Raw genomic sequence first — 22918 nt, 5'->3', positions numbered from 1 at the left:
TGTAACGTTACTGCTTTTTGCTTTTAAGTTACTGTTCAATAAATGAAAAGCGAAAGAAAGCACCATTCAAAAAATTTACTTTACTTGTAAATAGTGACAGTGAGGTGGTAACAATATTGTGACTTATTAAAATTATTACACCTTTTACAGATTTTTTTAATCTTTACTCTTGACTGACGTCATAAAATAATTGGATCGTGATTGTAATTGATCGTGTGCAATGAATCTAAAATATAAGAAAATATACTAAAATAAAGACCTTTTTTTGAGGTGCACCTGTAGAAGTAATTCTGACATGACTTTTTTTTTTTTACAAGTACAGCTGTGAGGTGATTACAAAACTGGGAAAAATTAATATGATTCTTCATGCACATTGAATCGCGCGTCATTGGAATGAATCATCCGAACCGACTCGCTAGAATGAATCTTAACTCACGACGCTGCAAACGATGAAGAACGCGTATTTTTTTTGGCTGGAATGTGTGTAGATGATTTGTACAGATTCATAAACACTCGTTTGCGAAAGTTTCAAAACAAAACCGCTTTCACGATTCTTAAGTGTTGATGGTTAACAAAGTAAGGTGCGATTTAGCGTCCGTCCTGTTGCAGTGCAATTATTTATACATTCGCATTAAGCGTGTTTACAAATGTTATAGCCGTATTTAAAGAGTTCCCTTTAAATCACCAATGATAAGCCACCGTGTCCTCACAGACAGTTGATCTAGCCAATGAACGCCCGCTCTCATCTCGAGCCTTGGGCGGGATTTCCGCTGTTATTCGAAATCCGGAAGTGTTTTGAAACATTGTAGCAGCTTGACACAGCGAGCGCGCGTTTGCGGTGCGTTCGCTTCTGTTTCTGTGTCGCGCGGAGGATGAGAGCGCGGGAAGGAGGTGCCGAGGGCCGCGTGAGCTGGTGAGAATGGGCAGGTTTTATTATGACAGATATTCGCTGTTGCCTCTTTTCTCGCGAGGGACTTTAATGGCGTCGTCCGCCGCTATCACTCAATGAAACACAACAACACTCCTCGACGAGTGTGTGAACAGTGACAGCAGTGTTTGGGAATGTTTATACGGTCCCTGCTGAGACGTAACAGCAGCACAGAGCCTAACTAACACATCACACATGATATCTGAGACATATAATCTAGCCATGCTGTCCTAAATACTCCTTTTCCAATGCATATAGTACTGTGGGGATACCTTGGCACAGTTATGCTATAGATATATAGACTGTAGTGCGAATGGATGTTCATATATTTGTTCACTTAGTAGATGGACATTCAGTATTGATCTTGCTATGCCTCATGTCGTGCACTTTATAAAACCATTGGTAAGACTTTTGTTTGATCAAGTGTCTAGTTAGTTTAACATCCGAAGAATGTGTTTTTATAATTTTTGGTATGTCACAGTGATTTTGAGACACCTGCAGTAACTAATCCACAATGCAACAGCCATCAATATAACCTGATATGGTCTTGTGTAGATGCAAGTGAGTCAAAACCTATTTTAAGCGCATATTTATTGTTCAGCAAAAGACGATTCTTCTGTCACTTCTTTTAATCTCTCTTTTTTTGGATTTTTCCTTTTATTTGATTTTCAAAACAACAACACAAAAAATAAACCAAAATAAACAAATGCCATCAGCACTAACTACATCTAATATGAATACTTCTGACATCAGAATACCCTAAATATATGGTCTGGCATCGGACTTAAATGTCAAAACAATGACTGTTGCAAAACGTGTTTCCCAAACACGCCTCCTGTCTGCTATTGGTCACTCAAACAGATAGCCCCGCCCCCAGCTCACTCCACTGGATGTTGATCAATGTTTTAAATGTTACAATGTTACGTTCTGTGAACCTATGGACACTTATAGTGATTCCAAACATTAAACGTTAAAGGAAAGTTTTTAAATATTGTATGTTGTAAAAAAAAATTTCCTCGCTTTAGTAATTTGTATGAATTTCTACCCTCCTTAGTAAATTATGGCCTTATTGTACTTTTAACCTACCCGTGATTACTATAACGAGAGAGCAAATTAATAAGTTCTTGATTCTAAGCAATGATAAATATATGTGACCCTGGAGAACAGATTTATACAGCTAAAATCTGAATGTGGTTTTTTAGGATGACGATATTTAGGAAATTTAGGAAAAAAATCTAAATCTTGAGAAAATCATCTTTAAAGTTGTTCAAATGAAGTTCTTAGCAATGCATATTACTAATCAAACATTACGTTTTGATATATTTACGGTAGGAAGTTTTTAAATATCTTCATGGAACATGATCTTAACTTAATATCCTAATGATTTTTGGCATAAAAGAGAAATGTATAATTGTGACTCATACAATGTATTGTTGTCTATTTCTACAAATACACCTGTGCTTCTGATTCAGAATCACATATTTTTCTCTGCATGTTGCACATATATTTTACTGTTAAAGCCACTGCTATTTCAATTGTTTTGCAGTAAAACTGTCGCTCTCTCGTTCCCCAGAGTCACCGTGAATCATCTATATGGGCCATTTTCTCTCAAGAAATGGTTACGGCCTGAAGAAGAAATCACGGAAGCTGCGCAAGAAGAAGAAAAGGAGGAACTGCTTCCTTCGGGGTCCCTGCATGCTATGCTTCATCGGGAGCGTCGAGGACGACTGGCCCTTCGAAAACGCGGCGGTGTCCAAACTCGTCTCGCTGAACTCGCCCGAGGAGTGCGTCAGGTTCCTCCTCTCTCCGGGAGAACTGGCCCTTTGGGAGGCTCAGGGTCGCAGTCTGCTCTCCAAGCTGATCGGGCCCCCGGCGCGGTTCTGTGCCGCGGACGATTCTGAAATGGTGTGCAAGCGTAAGTGTGCTGAGCTGCAGCGGTGTACGCCCCGCAAACAGCCTCGCTGTGCCTTCCAGGAGGCCATGGAGAACGGAGAGGAGCGAGGAGACAGCCGCTGCCTCCTTCCTTCACTGCCTTCATCCTCCTCCTCTTCCTCTCCTTCGGAGGAGGACGGCTCCGGCGCGGGACGGCATACAGATGCAGGCAGCGCCTCGACTTCTTCCTCCACCTGCTGCTGTCAGTCGTCTCGAAACGAGAGCTCGGAGGAGACGAAGAGCGCTGAAAACACAGACATCAACCAGCTGCCCTCCTCTATACTGCTCAAGGTCTGTACTTAAACGAAGATGTGCTCATCCAAGAGTATTCACAAAACATCTTCAAGCTAAAAGTAGCTCCTATAACTCGCCGGTTTAGGAGAAGAGCTAAATGTTTGCTCTGAGAGGTGTTTCGCTCTAAACTAGCTCCGAAATGTGTGAAAGGTGAGGAGCAGTGAAGAGGAGTCTCCTAAAATATCTGTTTGCTGGGAATCTGTCTCTGAACGTCAACATCTGAGACAGATTTGACATTTATAAAGGCATCACTTTGGTTTGGGAGGTTATCCTGCTCTGAATTCTCTCCTTGTTCTCATTAAGCAGCTGAGCAAGAAGTAACTTCTCTTTTATCAGCCGTGATTATTACACTGTTAATTAAAAGAGTGTTTAGAATCGATTCAGAGACGCACACATGTAAGACGCTCACAATCAGATCAACGTATACTTGTTTAATTACTGCATTTTAAAACCTTTTTTTGAATATGGGAGTATAATACAATATTTCTATGAATGAATCTCTGACAGAGACTATCAGCCAATCAGTGTGTGTGTAGTTAGGAAGCATGATGACATCATCCACAGCCACGAGCTCAGCCCCGCCCCCTTCCTCTTCTCTCTATTCCTGACTAGAAGTGTGTCTCAGCAGATTTGTGAACAGCTTTTAACAGGAAACTCTTTTACTGCTGTTTGGGAGATGTTTTGTGAATATGAGCCCTAATTTGTAGAAATGCAGCACTGCATCAGTGTCCCATCAATGGATGCTCTGCAGTGAATGGGTGCCGTCAGAATGAGAGTCTGATAAAAACATCACAATAATCCACAGCACTCCAGTCCATCAGTGAACATCTGGAGAAGACAAAAGATGAAACACATCCAGCATTAAGATGATTTTAACTCAAATAATCCATAATAACACTTCCTCCAGTGAACAAGTGTTCTGGTCTGAATCAGGAGAGAAATCTGCACAGATCAAGCACAGTTTAAACAGCTCTAAACAGAGCTGAGAGAGACAACAGCAGATGCACTTTTTCACTGGAGGAAGTGTTATTATGGATTATAATCTGGATTCATTCATGTATTTAAAGTGATGATGAGTCGATGAACCCGTGTGGTGTGTTCTTAGGTGTTTTCTCACCTGTCGGTGAAGGAGAGATGTCTGGGTGCGTCTCTGGTCTGTAAATACTGGCGCAATCTCTGCTTAGACTTCCAGTTCTGGAAACAGATCGACCTCAGCGGTCTCCAGCAGGTTTGTGCTTGATCCAATTCATCCATAAAACTCCTTTAGTTCTAGGATTATCTGTGTGCATGTCTGTTAGGGCTGCAAGATCAAGAAAATCAAAAGAAAAGCTAAATCGTGTACCAACCGTGTTCCCAAACTGGTAATGAAAGTTTAAAAGAAAAAAAAAAAGTTTCCATGGGCTTCCTGCAGTTTTCAGCCAAAATAAAAGTTCAGTAAAATAAATGTTAGATTAGTAATTTTACAGTTGTTAGGTAAAATAAAATTATTATAAGTAATATATTTCTTAAATTACACTGAAATATTACAATGGTAATTGTTTTTGTTTATTTGGATATTATTATAAGAAATAATTATAATTTTTGCCAAATTGTGCAGCCCTATATAAAAGTAAAGGCATTTTAAATCGCCATATATATATATATATATATATAATTTATTATAGAAATAATTACAATTGGATTTTTTCCCCCAAAGTTTTTATTTTTATGAACTATAGCTGAAAGCCGTGTTGCATTTTTATTCATTTGTATAATGGCAGCGATTTTATTTTAAGTTTTAATGTGATGTTTGCTAAAACTAATATATATATATAATTTTTTAATTAAAGCTGAAATATAAATATAAGCTAAAAATTTTTACTAATGTTGCATTGGCTGCTAACTGAAATTTAAGTGCAAGTATTAATATTGCTAAAACTGAAATAAAAAAACTAAAGCGGAATAGAAATTTATTAAAAAGCGAATAAAAATGACAAAAGCAAAAATCACTAAACATCACAACCACAAAACAAAAATGCTATTCAGATCCATTTAAACCCAGTTTTTCTCAGAAAAGAAAACATCAACAATGATGTGCCATTAGTAACTCCTTGAAATAATCAATAATAATAATAATAATAAATAATAATAAAATGTTTTATGTGTTTTATGGCTGGTCACATGGGATAGTGTGTTTACTGAAATTACATTCATGCAATCATCAAAATGTATATATATCACATCCCAGTTATTAACCCATTGTTAACTGTTTCATAACATTCTATAGTTACTATTATACATAAATAAAAAAAAAACCGTTATTATCCCAGCGGTCACTAGCGGTTTCCTCATTCTATGACCACACTTAACAAAACTCAATGCATGCAAATTCACATATTAATACTAGACACCTTAAAGATAACATGCACCAGAAATCTTTATCATATATCACTAGCCTTTTGAATCCATCATCATCTCATGATGCAAACAGGAATTTAATAAACTCCTCTGGTCATGTGACAGTTTACACAAAACATGTAAAACTGCACATATTTGCAGAAAATGCTCTAAAACCTCTTTTTATAAATGCTTTATAAATGAGAACCTTCTTTACGGTCTCTATAGTGACTGGTGTATAATGATATTAAAGTGAGATTGCTGTCTGTGTGAGCACAGGTTACAGATGATCTCCTGGTGAAGATCGCGTCCCGGAGGCAGAACGTGACTGAGATCAACATCTCCGACTGTCGTAACGTTCAGGACCACGGCGTTTGCTCTCTGGCGTCTAACTGTCCCGGTCTGATCAAATACACGGCGTACCGCTGTAAGCAGCTCAGCGATGTGTCTCTGTGCACCGTGGCCATCCACTGCCCGCTCCTGCAGAAAGTGCACGCCGGAAACCAGGACAAACTCACTGACCACGCTCTCAGACTGGTGAGCTGTGCCAAACTCACCTGAGAGAAATATCAGTCAGTATCAGTGTTTGCATCCACATATTTAAATGGCTCAAAGAAAAAAGCATTGGTTTAAGCATTTTGATACTGCTTTAAATTGTTGTTGTTTTCCCAAAAGAAATATTCAAAGTTTTCCATTTAATCTAATTGCAATTTTGTTTTTGTTTTTCCGTGCAAAAAATAAATATGATAAATGTTTTCCCTGATTTACAGAAGACACCCACTAAAATGTCATTCAGTGTAACGGTCTTGTCAGGCATTTTACTACAAAAATCAATTTATGACATATTAAAAGAATAATTACTTTCACCCCAAATACTAATAATGTGTAATTTTACATTTTTTAAATGTTGCTGCTTTATTCTTTTATTTATATTGATGTGTACAATAATCAATAAGCATATTTTTTGAATCTTTACATAAATATTTTGTTATACTGAATAACCAAATTTTGACATTTTATCCTCAAAAAGCTAATTTGAAACCTTAAAAGTAGACACTTTTCTTGCATTTAATGTGCTTTCAATGGATATAAAATCACTTTTGTAAATATTTTTTTGAGTCAAATGGAAATTTTGGGATATTGTGATAAAATTGTTATTAATTCTATTCATTTAACAGATGTTTTAAATTATTTAAAAATACAATAAAATCATAATATTTTATAATAAAAATGTAACTTAAAAATATTTGCAAAATAAAATAAAAATATTTAAATAAGAGTAAAAAAAGTTTTTTTAATATTTAAAATAGAAAATAAAATAATAAAATATTTTAAATAAAAATACAGTTCTAAAAATAAAATATTAAAAAAATATATAGAAAAATAGGTTGAAAAAAAAATTAAATAAAAAATAAATCACTCAAAATAAATATTTTATATGCTTTCCCGCACGTAATTATTATCTGACCAGGTTTCTTACGGGAGCTGGAAATTCTTGAAAATTCTTGCATTTCCATATATTAAAGGTTTGAAAAATGCTCGATTTTTTGCTAAAGTGCTTGAAGCTCCTTGAAAGTGTAATTGCATTGCTTTCATTATAAAAATTCAATTCTCTGACTAAACAGTGTGTGTTTTAGATAACAAGATAATATGGTTAGGATGCTTGTGCTTTATATATTTTGGCTGTAATTTTGTTGTCCAGGGTCACGTGTGTGTGTGTGTGTGTGTGTGTGTGTGTACTGTGTATATGAATTATGAATATATAAATACACACACATGCATGTATATATTTATAAATAAATCATATAAATGATACAAATATAAATATATGCATGTACATTTTTTCAAAATATATTCTGTATGATTGTGTATTTATATATACATAATCAATATACACAGTGCACACACATATATATATATATATATTACATAATTATTATATATTAATCGATTGACAGCAAGACTTATTTGATCTATTAATTAATTGTATCTAGTAGTGTATCTCGAAGGGGTTCGGCTCTGTGCATCCCTTCTGTGTGCAGTCATATGGCTGTACTGAACCGAATGCATGTTTGTGTGTTGTGTGCAGTTGGGCGAACACTGCAAAGAGCTGAAGGATGTGCATTTCGGCCAGTGCTACAGCATCAGTGACGAGGGTCTGGTGGCGCTGGCGCAGGGATGCAGCAAACTACAGAGGATCTACATGCAGGAGAACAAACTGGTACGTGCATAGAGACTGGCAAATAAAATGAAATTAGATCATATTTTGCTGTGTGTGTTAGTGTGCTTGTATCCTATTAAACGTCCTCCTACAGTTTCTGATATTCTTTATATATTCTGTGTCGAGGTCGGTTCACACTGTTACAAATTCATCTTTTTAAATATGTTTAAATCGATTTTGACCATTTATGGGCATTTTTTTTACATTCTGAAAGTGTGCATTGTGTTTTGAATCAAATTCTTACATTTAATCAGTGAATTAAAATGATAAAACGTTTGGGCTTTTACTGAGCAAATGCAACCAAAAATGAATCTTTGCAGTGCAGAGGAAACACAGAAGCTGCGTCTGAAGAGGCATTTAGATGTGTTTACACACAAGACATGAATGCATTTAACCTGCAATTACAAATGTTTTCATATATGTGACCCTGGGGCACAAAACTAGTCATAAGATCAATTTTGGAAATTTAGATTTATACATCACCTGAATAAATCATCTCTCCATCGATGTGTGGTTTGTGAGGAGGACAATATTTGGAAATCTGGAATCTGAGGGAGTGAAAAAAATCTAAATCTTGAGAAAATCATCTTTAAAGTTGTTTAAATTAAGTTCTTAGCAATGCATATTACTAATCAAACATGAAGTTTTGATATATTTATGGTAGGAAATTCACAAAATATCTTCATGGAACATGATCTTATCTTAATATCCTAATGATTTTTGTCATAAAAGAGAAATGTATAATTGTGACTCATACAGTGTATTGTTGTCTATTTCTACAAATATACATCTGTGCTCCTGATGACTGCTTCTGTGCTGCAGGGACACAAATTATTCATAAAACACTGAATAGATACTTTAATGTAAAATTAGAGCCGCCAGTAGGTGGCAGCACGTCAGGGTTAATGAGTGAGTCATTGCGACTGAACTGAATCATTTTTAAACAGTTGATTCATCCAGGAACGAATCACCTTCATGTTGCTCAGAGACTCAAAACAGCGATATGACTATGTTTGTTTGGAATTATTTTTGTTGTTTAAATGGGAAATATAGTGTCTATAACGCAAGTCTCTTAATTAACTAACTTCTTGTTTATTGAGCTGTTGTAAAAAAATCAACATCACATTTGTAGTCATGGCCATTTTTGGAGAAAAAAAAATTATTGACTATTTGAAGTGGTATCAAAATATACATTTTCTGCCCCCATATCTTGAATTTGTGTTCAAACTAAATTTATTTTAATAGACTGAATCATGCAAAAAATAATAATAATACATATGCATAAACATACAGATTTTAGTATATACTGTATGTTGATTTAATAAAGTTGCATATATAAAATATTAGGGATGTCCAGAAATCGGGCCCGATCGTGTGGTTTCAGACTCGATCGGAATCGGACGTTACCTCCCGATCAGGACTCGGATATATATATATATATATATATTCTCATTAATTTTTAACACATCTTTTGTTATGCGGTGGCACAGAGTTAGACCCTTTTGACTCCACACAGAAACAGCAACGCGTGCGGCATGACATTACTTTATTTTCAAGAGCTGGTGTGAATAAATATAGATTCAAACTCAAAGAGACATGATAGTTTGCGCATGACCTGATATTTCATTCGGACTCAGGATACAGCGAGATGAACATCACAGAGCGCTAAACTCTCATGCAGTGTGTGTTTCATTCATACTCGAAGCCGGAGCGCGCTCTCGCGCTGATATCAGGAAACTCCTAATATGGACAAAAGCGTCCAGCTATGCTGTGGTGCGCACAGGAAAACAGAAACTTATGCAAACACGAAGACATTAATATACGATCACGACAATAAATTGTTCTTCAAGTCATCTCCAGCAGGTGATAAATAAAGTATGAACAATGCAGTGCTGATTGACATAGTATTTATTACAGTATAGAAACTATTCTGCATTATTATGTGATAAACAGTGTTTGTAGTATATAAACAAATCATTATTATTTGTTATTGTCCAGCATTTATAGATTTCTAAGCCAATTAAAAACTAGAAATTAGAGAAAAAATAAAGTTGCCTATACTACCAGTCAGAAGTTTTTGAACAGTAAGCTTGTTAATGTTTTTTTTTTTTTTTTTTTTTTTTTAAGAAGTCCCTTGTATTCACCAAGCCTGCATTTATTTGATCCAAAGTACAGCAAAACAGTAAGATTTTGAAATATTTTTACTAGCCTATTTAAAATAGCTGTTTTATATTTGAATATATTTCAAAATGTAATTTATTGAAGATCCTGGATCTGTTTTTTCGCTCTTCTTTATTCTTTTTTTATGTGTTATAGAAGTATCGGATCGGGACTCTGTATCGGCAGATACACAAAATCAAATGACTCGGACAAAAAAACCTGATCGGGACATCCCTATAAAATATATATTTTTTGGCATATATGGTTGCTGCATGCATAAAATAACATATAATGTAATCATCATTATATGTACATAATCATATAAAATTACCATAATAAAATTTGGATACATTATAAAATTATGTCTTTAAAATCGGCCTTATTAAATCATGGCTTTACAATTAACATATAAGGCATTACCACTCAATATAGGGCTTTATACTGTATGTCATATATTACATTCCCATATGAGTAATTACATAGTAACTAGTTTATTTTAGAAATGTGCATACATAATACATATACACAGTACACACTCATATAGTATGTAAACAAAAACTTTTATTCTGGATGCAATTAATTACAATTAATCATTTGACAGTATTCTGCTTTTCAAGGAAGCGTTTGTTTTAAAGCTGTTGAAAAGTGTTGGTGAATGTCTGTCTGCAGCCACTGGAGGTCACTGTTGTTCCTCTAATGAGAAAATGTTGTGTGGTTCTGTGAGAAGTGCTGTAAAACAGACCTTTGGACATCTTTTGTAATAAAACGCAGGCTTGATGTGTTTTTGAGCCACTTCAAGAACAAAAGGACTCTAAATACCCAATAATGATAGATGATCTGATGTACTTCTGAGTGAAACTAGTTATTCAATAAAAAAATAAAATATATTATATCTATATATATCTCAACATTGTATTTGGTCTTGACCAAAGCAAGTGAACTAGCAGACTTTCCTGGTCTGAATATACCCTAAGACAAAATTCAGAGTATTTGTGCGTTCGTTTGTAACTAAAAAGTAAAAAATACAATATTAACAAAATAAATACGTAAAAAAATAAAGTTGTGTAAAAAGAAGACGCACGTTAAAGATAAAACATAAAAATAAATACATCAAATAATATGTATTTATAAAATGTAATATGTTAACAAAATATTTAAATCTGTAAAAAGAATAAAAAAAATATTAAAATAAAATATGCAGAAAAAAAGTGTGCAATAAAATCAATGTAAAATTGGCAGATTTAGGCAGTGTGTAATTTTCAGCTGTAGTCCCAGGGCTTTCTTTCCTTTAAAGACTTGTATCTTAGAAGATAAAGCATTTAATGTTGGTTCTGGAGTGGTTTTGTGTTTTCAGATCGCGGGACTGAATGATCGAAATGATTAAAGTGTGAGAAACTGAGACTTTCTCCACAGTAGCATAAAGTAAAAATCCAGATTAATAGATTTGAAACCGTTCAACCGATGACTGAAGTTATAAACCAAACACCAATCAAACTACTGGAGCGTGACTTGAATGCAATATGAAGTATGATGCATGCACATTATTTGTCTCTTTGGTGTTTCCTCACTATAATGTGATGGTCAGAAACCATAAACATGTCTTTGGTTCCCCTCGAGAGTGAGACACGGCTCCGCTCCGTCTACTGATGACATCTGAGTCCTCTCTCTCCTGACAGATCCAATGCTTTCGGTGACAGATCGCACAATTGTGGCCCTCATTTACAATAAAGGGCCCCGCTGCTAATGGAGTAAAACGATCCTGCGTCTGTCTCTCCCAATCAATGATGAATAGGGCTGATCCACTCGGCCTCGCACGGATAATTGAAAAATTAAAACGCTGTGCATTTGGAGCTTCTCCTTTTAAACACTGGACTCTTCTGGAAATGTTTGAGTCTGTTGGTCATTTCAAACCTAACGTCATATTTTTTGTTGATGCAATTTTTAATTTGCATGCATCGTTTCTTTAAGATGCTTCAATGCTCCTGTTCCAGAAATGCATGTTCAAACAAGCGTTTTGAGTTGCATTTCCATCCTCTTTTAAACTCTGTTTGTGTCCTTTAAAAGCATAAACATTAATAAAAGGTTAAAAATAGACCGTTTTAGATCATATACTAATCTCTGAATCAAGTCTTAACATGCACACACTTATACTCGAGGAGCAGATTTATCTTGTTTTAAAGAAAGCTGAATGTTTGTTTTTTTAGATGCATATCATATTTAGGATTTATATCCTTTTAATCTGTATTTGTCATCTATTTTATGTTTTAGTTTAGGTGAACTGTTTCTTTAAGACTCTATTCTGTTCACGTTCCATAAATGCATCAACTCATTTTTTAAATTGCATTTCTGTCATCTTTTAGACTGTATTTGTGTCTATTTAAGCATGAACCACAGACATGTGTTGACGGATAATAAGCAGTTTTCAGGCAGGATTTTGACCCTTTTGTGTGATGCAGCGATTTTCATATTTGTGTGTACTGTTTCTTTAAGATGCTTTCACGCTCCGGTGCCTGAAACAAGCCAAACATACATTTTTAATGCATCTTCTTTTCTGTGTTTGCATTTTGATTTAAGCTTCTCAAGTGTGTCTTGTTTTAAAGATGTTGAATCTAATGTCTACTCAAACATGTATTGGGGTCAGAAGTTTAATCTTTGTGTTTTGTGATGACAATATTTACACTTTTATGCTCCTTTCCATTGAACAATTAATTTCTCCCCTGTTTTAATCTTTATTTGTTTCTTTTTAAGCATAAACATGATTCAAATGTTGATAGATTATGCTGACAATGTAAATACTTCAATTTATGTTCTCTAAAACCAAGTCTAAACATACAAAATTGTATCTTAATAAAGAATATATTGTCTTTTTAGGTTTATGCTTAAAATGAGACACAAATACAGATTAAAACTGGATAGAAATGCATTAAAGATGTTTTTATTCAACTGAAACATTTGATCTTAAAAAACTTTATTGTATCACCTCAAAACACAAAAGGTAAAAATCCACCCTTAATATGAAACAGTTTTGAAATGAAACGAGATTTAACATGATTAAAACAAGATTTGCACTTATTTAAGAAGCAGATTTGAGTATGTTAAGACTATTATAAGCATAACTAAGTAAAAAAAAAAAATAGCACGTTAAAAATAAAGGAAAATATGTATATTTTGTAATTATGTAGCACATTAAATTGACACATACATACTTAAATACTTAAACATACTTAAAACGGCTGCTCAAGTAAGTGCATCATGTGTTGAAGCTCGTGTTATTTCAAAACCTGCTTCATATTCAAGTCAAGATGTGTCTTTAAGACGCTCAGGTTCAGGAATCACGTCAAACAGAGGTGTTTCAGTCCTCTTTTAATCTGTGACCATGAACCACAAAAGCAGTCATAAGGTACATTTTTTGCAAACTGAGATTTATGCATCATCTGAAAGCTGAACAAATAATCTTTCCATTGATGCACGGTTTGTTAGGACGACAATATTTGATGCAACTATTAAAAAATCTGGAATCTGAGGGTGCAACAAAACTAAATATTGAGAAAATCATCTTTAAAGTTGTTCAAATGAAGTTCTTAGCAATGCATATTACTAATCAAACATTACGTTAGATTTACGGTTGGAGATTTACTAAAGGCATTCACAGAACATGATCTTAAAATCCTAATGATTTTTGAAAATATCAAAAAAGTATTGTTAGCAATTGCTACAAATACACCTGTGCTACTTAATTCACCTGTGCTCCAGAGAACCCTTTGCATTGTGTTTTCTGTGATTATCTTCTGCTCTGCTCTTTTAATGATCCGGCTGTGATTATGGTCTAAATCCAATTTTCATCTACGTTCAGATTTACAGAGTATCCCGTGCTCTTGCCTCCACATTTTATGGCCAAGTAGCCAGAGAACTAAAAGCAATTATGCCGCACATTTAGTCTATTTCCCGGCTTGTGATGGCTTCCAAATCAAATCTGTAGTTTTAAGGCCAGGTTCGCTCTTAGATTGGCCACTTGTCTCGTTGTCAGGTCTGAACTCGTGAACTGCGGGAGTCGAGCTCTTTGAATGTCTCCGAGCTGAATGCCAGCTTGTGGGAGTCGTTTTATTTAGTGTAACTTTAGATGAGCGCTTCTCACAGCTTTCAGGACAAGCGTTGCCTTTGATCGCATCAGTGCATCCAAGAACCACAAAGTTGCCTGTAATATTTTCTGTATTCCTGTGTTGTTTTTGTCAGTCGTTGTGAGTGCAAGCAGGCGGGTCTCACTAATGTCTTCCAGGATGTAGACCTAGAATAAAATCATGCCTTTTTGCATGGACCAGAACCATATCACACAGCTGTATTATTGATAAATAAATCTGAAATAATAAATTAATTAAAAAATCTATGAACTACGTTTGAAATGTTTTGGTTGTGTAAGGTTTAAATTTTTTTTATTAAAATAATAAATTACTTTTATAAAATTAAAGTCTCTTATGCATAACAATGCAGCACTTATTTGACAAATAATACAGAAAAAAATCGTGAAATATTATTACTATTTAAAATAAATGCTTTCTCTGTGAATATTTTGTAAAATGTAACCTCTTTCTGTTGCAAAGCTATATACTTCTTAAATAGTTGTGCCTTGAATGGTAGTGTGTAATTTAATCTATTTAATATCAACGTTTTTTTTTTTTTTTGCCATCAGAAGTATATTTAATTTAATCCTAATTTTGCATGAAAGGCTTGTTCTTTGCTTTAACAGTACTGTTTATTATTTTATTTTATTGTTATTTTTATTTTATTTAATTTCCTTAAATATGTTTGTGTGTGTATGCATATATATATATATATTTTTTTTTCTTTTTATTTGATGGCTATAAATAAGATACTCACTTGTCAGAAGTATATTTAATTTAATCCTAATTTTGCATGAAAGGCTTGTTCCCTTCTTTCTGCCCGACACTTTCCTCGAAGTGCAGGATTTTAATTTTCTCTGATATGCCAGAAACTCACACCCGATCGCGCACACGTCCATCTGATTAGCATGATTTTTAATTAGCCTAAATGTCTACTGTAAATGGAATTGTTGATGACCTAAAATAGATTAGAGCGCCCTCAATTTGCCTTTAATTACGTGTGTGCGGGATGTCAAATGTGCCGACAGCATCATTGGTAGATGATTAAATATCACACATCACTTTATGGGATTATTTGGCTTTTTGAAGTGGCATCTAAGGAATAATAAGCAGAGCGGTGAAAAGTTTTGCATTAAATTGAGGCAACGAGAGCGGAGGATGTAATGACTGCTGTCAATTACAGATACTCGTCTTCTCACAGATTCTTCTTTTTCATTGAATGCGATGAGAGACGAGGGCGTCCCACTCAGCACCTGGATAAAACAGTACCTGGTTTTAGGAACTATTTTTACTCCTTATATAAATGGCCTTAAAGGAGAAGTTCATTCAAAATCTAAATGTGTTAATCCTCAGGATCATCAGAGATTAAGGAGGAGTGTGTTTCTTCATCAGGTTTGTAGAAATGTAGCATTGCATCAGTGTCTCATCAATGGATGCTCTGCAGTAGGGCTGCAACTAACGATTATTTTGATAATCGATTAATCTGTTGATTATTTTTACGATTAATCGGTTTATGTACTTATATTTTAGTTTTTTCCATTTTTTCCCCAAGTAAATTATTAATAAATGGTCTTTATCCTTCAGCATAGATTTTTAAGAGATTTTAACCATTTTGCACTGTCATATCCTCATCAAAAATATACCTGGAGTTGTTTTATTGTGTTAGTGATCCTTTGTCGAACTCTTCTGCAATCAAAACACTGACCCATACTCTAGCAAATTTCACAAGTAGATTTCAAATAATGTTTTCACCATGGCAGTCCTTAGAGCTCCTAAAGTAGTTTAACATCCCGAACAAAGCTTATTAAGGAATCTTTCAGAACATATTTTCACGAAGAATAAGGATAAAACAGAATAAAATTGCAGTGCATTGTATTTTATTATTTACTGGGAAACAGCTTTATAGCTTTTGCTGTGAAATTGTAAACAATTCTTCGAATAAAGTGCCAATGGCATGAAACCTGAATGGAACTCACAATTTAAAGTAAAATCCATCAGAAGGTTGTCCAGAAAAAAAAAATTGGACACAAAAAAACCTGCTGTGTGAAAAAGAGCAGTGAATACTTAAATATCTTTAAACATTTACCTCTCATTCAGTCATAATTAGGCTGCACGACTGAATTATGAACTGGTAAACGACAAACTGATCACAGAACATGTTTGTAAAGCTTTAAATGTTAACTGTTAAAAAGCAATGTTATCAGCTTTTACGACTAAACATTTGCAAACAACATTGTTCTGGAGAATCTGCACAAATGAAAGTCTTAGGGGCCGTTCACATATCGCGCCTAAAAACGCGTGGAAAACGCTAGGCGCACCGCTTTCTCCTCCTTTCCAAAGCGCTCGGGCAGAAGCGCCCCTGAGGCGTCTGCCGTTGCTAAGCAACCATGACGTGCTCTCTCCTTGAAGACGCGGAAATTTCAGCAAAGGATAAATGGATTTGCAGCTCAAATAAATCGCTTGCAGTAGCTCTGCTACTAAATTTTTTTCAAAATGGAAATCCATATACAACTATGATCAGCTGTTCCTTTCATCTTTACTGAGCTTTTAACGTTGTTACGGGAAAGGATGAAGCTGATTGGTTAGTTCTTGTCACATGACCCGCGGTGCGCTTGCGGCATTCTGAAAAGTTGAAATGTTTTTAACTCGATGCGGTGCGGTGTTGGAAATAACGAACTTGAGCGCGCAAAAGTCGCGATATGTGAACGTCCCCTTAAACAGTTCAGTAGTGCAGAGTTTACTGGTTACTCTTCTCTTTTGAAGGCTCAATGTAAAGTACTCCCACATCACGCTGAATACTGCAGAGACGCTGTTCGGGAAGCACGTGACATAAAACGAGGCCAGCTATTGGCTATTCGCTACTTCGAAGGGGAAGTCGTGGCCTAATGGTTAGAGAGTCGGACTCCCAATCGAAAGGTTGTGGGTTCGAGTCCCGGGCCGGCAGGAATTGTGGGTGGGGGGAGTGCATGTACAGTTCTCTCTCCACCTTCAAAACCATGACTTAGGTGCCCTTGAGCAAGGCATCGAACCCCCAACTGCTCCCCGGGCGCCGCAGCATAAATGGCTGCCCACTGCTCCAGGTGTGTGCTCACAGTGTGTGTGTGTGTGTTCACTGCTCTGTGTGTGTGCATTTCGGATGGGTTAAATGCAGAGCACAAATTCTGAGTATGGGTCACCATACTTGGCTGAATGTCACGTCACTTTCACACTTTCACTTTCACTTCTCCTGCTGTACTGGCTGAGTAAAACCTCCGGTGGCTCATTACTGCCACACTTTGGTCACCGCAGATTTGAAATATGCACGAAATGAGCCGCTTACGGCAAATAAAAGTTATTTAGCAACTAATCGATGACTAAATTAGTTGACAACTATTTTAATAATCGATTTTAATCGATTAAATCGATTCGTTGTTTCAGCTCTACTCTGCAGTGAATGGGTGCCGTCAGAATGAGAGTCTGATAAAAACATCACAATAATCCACAGCACTCCAGTCCATCAGTGAACATCTGGAGAAGATAAAAGATGAAACAAATCCAGCATTAAGATGATTTTAACTCAAACACATATAGTCTATAATCCATAATAACACTTCCTCCAGTGATAAAGTGTTCTGGTCTGAATCAGGAGAGAAATCTGCACAGATCAAGCAGCGTTTAAACAGCTCTAAACTAATATGTTAGAGACAACAGCAGCAAAATTAGATTTATAGGTGAACTATTCCTGTATTAAATGTAAAACTTTGTATACATTTATTAGATCAAAAATATAGTAAAAAAGACTGTGTGAATATCTGTATATTATGTCCATGATGAAAGCTGTATTTTCAGCATCATTACTCCGGTCTTCAGTGTCAACGTCATCGAGACCCAGGAGGAAGAAATCACGTTCATCGATGACGAGAGCATCGCCTTTCATGACTCTTTCTAAATGTCACGTCTGTGTGTGTGATATGAGAGTCAGCGAGCCATTCTTTAAGCTTCTTGTGTGGGATTACAGCTTTAAAATCCCTGCTGGACAACAAGAGGTGTGTGAAAAGGTCCCGGCGTATCGTGTGTGTGTGTGTGAGGATGAGCTCTTGGCCTTTAGGAAGTTATTATCGTTAACTAAAACCGTAATAAATTCTAATAAATTAATTACTTGAAATAAAATAAAGATCATCTGATATAGAAATATATGAAATTAAGAAAAAAAAGATGTTTTCTTGGCAGCTAAGATAAAAGTTTAAGTCGAAGTTCTAAAATAACCATAGCTTAACTACAACCCAAAACTATATAGATAACAAAAAAACACAACAAAAATACCTTAAATTAACAAATTAAAAAGGCTAAAATAGTCTGTCACTTCGTGTGAATAAGCAGTTTAAACATATTTAACTTAGTTTTTATTTTGTGTTTTGTAAAGGTGCATCTTATATATGAGTGTCTCAGGGTTATTATAGTTATATCAAATCAAAAACCATAAGGCAACATTTCACATGTTCTTATAGTTTGACTTTATGTGCTAAAATAACTAAAACTGAAATAAAAATGTATTCAATTAAAATTTAAACTATAATTTTAAAAACAACAAAAACTAATAAAATGAAAAAAAAGACAAACTTTAAAAGTAAGATAAAAGCAGAATAAGAATTAAATCGAATTCATAATATAATAGTATCTCACTGAAGCTAAAGTAACACTGATGTTTCTTAATAGTAGAATAGTGCTGCAATCGGATTAAAATCAGGATTTATTCTCAACGGCGGAAACAGGCTTCCATCATGCTAACAACATTTTGGTTACTTACTAATCATGCTAGCAACATGGTAGAAACATGAAAAAAACATGCTAGTTACTAGCAAATAATGCTAACAACAGGCTAGTCACTTGCTAATCATGCTAACGACATGCTTGTCACTTGTTAATCATGTAATAAACATGCTAGTAACTTGTTAATCATATTAAAAACATGCTAGTAACTTGTTAATCATGCTAACAACATGCTAGTCACTTGTTAATAATGTTAGTAACATGCTTGAAACTTGTTAATCACATGCTAGTGACTTGCTAATCATGCTAATGACATGCTTGCCACTTGTTAATCATGTAATAAACATGCTAGTCGCTTGTTAATCATGCTGGAAACATGCTAGTGACATGTTAGTAACTTGCTTATCATGCTAATGACATGCTAGTCACCTGCTAGTCATGCTGGAAATATGCTAATGACATGCTAGAAACTTGCTAATGACATGCTAGTCACTTGCTAGTCATGCTAGCAACATGCTGGTCATTTGCTAATCATGCTAACAACATGCTAGTGACATGCTAGTCACTTGCTAATCATGTCAACAACATGCTGGTGACAGGCTAGTCACTTGCTAGTCATGCTAGCAACATGCTGGTCACTTGCTAATCATGCCAACAACATGCTAGTGACATGCTAGTCACTTGCTAATCATGCCAACAACATGCTAGTGACAGGCTAGTCACTTGCTAATCATGCCAACAACATGCTAGTGACAGGCTAGTCACTTGCTAATCATGCCAACAACATGCTAGTGACAGGCTAGTCACTTGCTAATCATGCCAACAACATGCTAGTGACAGGCTATTCACTTGCTAATCATGCCAACAACATGCTAGTCACTTGCTAGTCACTTGCTAATCATGCCAAAAACATGCTAGTGACATGCTAGTCACTTGCTAATCATGCCAACAACATGCTAGTGACAGGCTAGTCACTTGCTAATCATGCCAACAACATGCTAGTGACAGGCTAGTCACTTGCTAATCATGCCAACAACATGCTAGTGACAGGCTAGTCACTTGCTAATCATGCCAACAACATGCTAGTGACAGGCTAGTCACTTGCTAATCATGCCAACAACATGCTAGTGACAGGCTAGTCACTTGCTAATCATGCCAACAACATGCTAGTGACAGGCTAGTCACTTGCTAATCATGCCAACAACATGCTAGTGACAGGCTAGTCACTTGCTAATCATGCCAACAACATGCTAGTGACAGGCTAGTCACTTGCTAATCATGCCAACAACATGCTAGTGACAGGCTAGTCACTTGCTAATCATGCCGACAACATGCTAGTCACTTGCTAGTCACTTGCTAATCATGCCAACAACATGCTAGTGACTTGCTAATCATGCATGCAGAAACGGGCTTCCATAGGATATTAAGTAAAGATTGTGTTCCATGATGATATTTTGTGAATTTCCTACTGTAAATATATAAAAACTTAATTTTTAATTAGTAATATGCATTGCTAAGAACTTCATTTAAACAATTTTAAAGATTTCCTCAATATTCAGATTTTTTTGCTCCCTCAGATTCCAGATTTTCAAATATTTTCCTTCTAACAAACCAGACATCAATGATGAGATTATATATTCATCTTTCAGATAATGCATAAATCTCAGTTTCGAAAGATTGCCCCATATGACTGATTTTGTGGCTCTACACACCCATTTGCAACCTTTATTTAAAGTAGAGTGAGCACACAAATCTGTATGCATTCATGTGTATAATGGGAAAAATGCATGAAGTTCTCTGTGCTTCTACAGATGAAAAAAGGACGACTCATTGATATGCAGCTCTGCTTTAGTAATATCAGTAGTTTGATTTGATAATTGTTACTGTAACCTTAAGAGATTCTCTGGATATTAGTGTGCACTTCTGAGTGTGTGTTCGCTCCCTGTGTGTGTGTGTAATCGTGTACATGCTCTTATTTACTGCGGTGAGTGCTCATTTCCAGGAATTGGTCATATAGTGGCCTGCCATGCATCGTAAAGAATATATTCTTCAGTAATTGAATGAGCTGAAGGGATGCGAGGGGCTTTCTGGAGGAGTAAAAGTGTTTTCCCGCTGGCTTTTGGGATGGACAGGAAGTGCAAATGTCTGGAGGAAATGACATCATCATAATTGATTCATGATGCCTTTTTCATGTTTTTTTGCTCTCTTGAAGACGTTTATTGTCGTGTTTGTCAAAGTTTGCACTCCTTGTGTGTGTATTGGGCAAAATATCGTGCAGCACAACATTGATAATAATCAGAAATGTGTCTCGAGCAGTAAATCATCATATTTCCATGATTTCTGAAGATCATGTGACACTGAAGACTGGAGGAATGATGCTGAAAATACAGCGGAGCATCACAGAAATAAATTACACTTTAACACAGATTCACACAGAAACAGCTGTTTTACAATCTAATAATATTACACAATTTTAAAGTATTTTTGATCAAATAAATGCAGCCTTAGTGAAGAAAAAAGAAAATCTTAAATGTTAAGAAACTTTAAAATACTAGTTTAAGTATTCAATGTGCATCTTATGTTCTAACACTAAATTATTATACAGTGGTGTCCAATTATTTTTCTCATTTAAACCTGGCAATCAATATTATATATGTATGCATTTTAGTTATTCTTAGAAGTTAAATATTTTTCAATATGAAAAATGAATATGGATCGTTTCACTCAACGCAAAATGTTCACTGAACCTTATATATACTGTTTGTATGTATATCTCTTATACAGATTTAAGTTTTATCATCACTTATTACGGTACACGGCTAGTTCTGCGTTAGCAGTGTCTTCTGCTCTCTGAAGCTCATTAGCAGCACTCGATTGCAGGAATAATGCATGGCTTTAATAAGCGCGTGGGTCGATGTGGTTAATGAAGGTGTGACAGACACCCAGGCTGGAGAAGTTAACGAGGTCGTCCCCGCCGTTCCTCCGTCTAACAGCTGAAGACGAGGGCTTGATCTCAGAGCGTCCTGACCCTTTCGCTGGTGTTTTATCCAGCTCTTGTCATTCGGATGGAAAGGTGAGCGTAAACAGAGTCTGTGGCTGAGAAAAGCCTCATATTTCCTCCAGCAGCGTTCAGGACGATATGAGATATTGCACAGAGATGTCTAATCGATTAATGGTGCACTCAGGCAGAGTAATTAACAGAGAAACGGGACGCATCAGAGATAAAACTTGACCTCAGATGCCTCTTGATCTCGGTGAATAACCCCGAGTCTTTGGTTTGAGTAGAGATGGGTCACTAATGAGTGCTTGAGTCTTTTAGTAGTGTTTGGGATGCACCGTTTTGAGAAAAATTCTGATTTCAAAATGTCAGTTTATTTAGTTATAATTATAATGTATTGCATTATATTTTGACTGGTTTGTTTGTTATGAGCAGCTGGTGACGTGAAAACTTGTTTAAAGTGATGTTTGTGATTTGTTTGAAGCCACTCACAGATCACCGGCCTTAACATACAGATCTGTGTTTATCAGCTGTTTACACACTGTAAGTGAGCTACTGTACAAGTGTTTTATGTTGTGTAGATCATATTGGATCATGTTTTCATCATTTGAGGTTTGAGCTCAGTGCGTCCTTGTCCATTAATGCTATAGACTCGGAAAAGTGTCTCAAATTCACTTCAATATGTAGAGAATGAAGGACGAATATCAAGACGAGATCATGACTTTTTTGTTTTTAACTTTAAAACACAAGTATGACATGATCCAAGCAACATTCTCTTTATTAAAAACCTAAAAGATAAAATAGGGTTTTATTCCAAGTGCATCACACATGAAGCTCAAAGCACGATTGCTTCTTTTAAAACTTAGCTTCATTTGCTGCCTTACTTTTTGAGCATTTAAGTATTTAAGATTTCATCAAACTGACTTAAATCAGAAAAAGTTTACATTGCTCAACTTTTTCGATGGATTGGCATGACGTACTGATCATATAATTTCTATAGTGCATAAAAATCAAATGTTAAATATGAAGAGAACTTCTAATAGTTCCTCTAAACGTTGCTGTGAAGTTGCATCAGGAAAGTTTCTCCGTCTTCAAGCCGCTCTCCGGTGGCCGTAACAGTAATGCTGTGTTTTATTATGTCT

At 35.5% G+C, this 22918-nt stretch overlaps 1 protein-coding gene across 1 annotated transcript in view; it reads left to right on the top strand.

Annotated features, from left to right (window-relative positions):
* The first annotated feature begins 758 nt into the window (after positions 1 to 758).
* Positions 759 to 22918, top strand: part of fbxl17 (F-box and leucine-rich repeat protein 17) — a 192951-nt gene continuing 170791 nt past the window's right edge. The window contains exons 1-5 of the mRNA XM_059504312.1: positions 759 to 913; positions 2502 to 3151; positions 4260 to 4382; positions 5810 to 6067; positions 7620 to 7751. Of these exons, the coding sequence (XP_059360295.1) occupies positions 2522 to 3151; positions 4260 to 4382; positions 5810 to 6067; positions 7620 to 7751 (1143 nt within the window). The 5' untranslated portion in view covers positions 759 to 913; positions 2502 to 2521. The remainder of the gene's footprint in view (positions 914 to 2501; positions 3152 to 4259; positions 4383 to 5809; positions 6068 to 7619; positions 7752 to 22918) is intronic.

This window comes from Carassius carassius, chromosome 21, assembly GCF_963082965.1.
Source record: "Carassius carassius chromosome 21, fCarCar2.1, whole genome shotgun sequence".
NCBI classification, from domain to species: Eukaryota; Metazoa; Chordata; class Actinopteri; order Cypriniformes; family Cyprinidae; genus Carassius; species Carassius carassius.
This window is presented reverse-complemented; position numbering and strand designations above follow the sequence as displayed.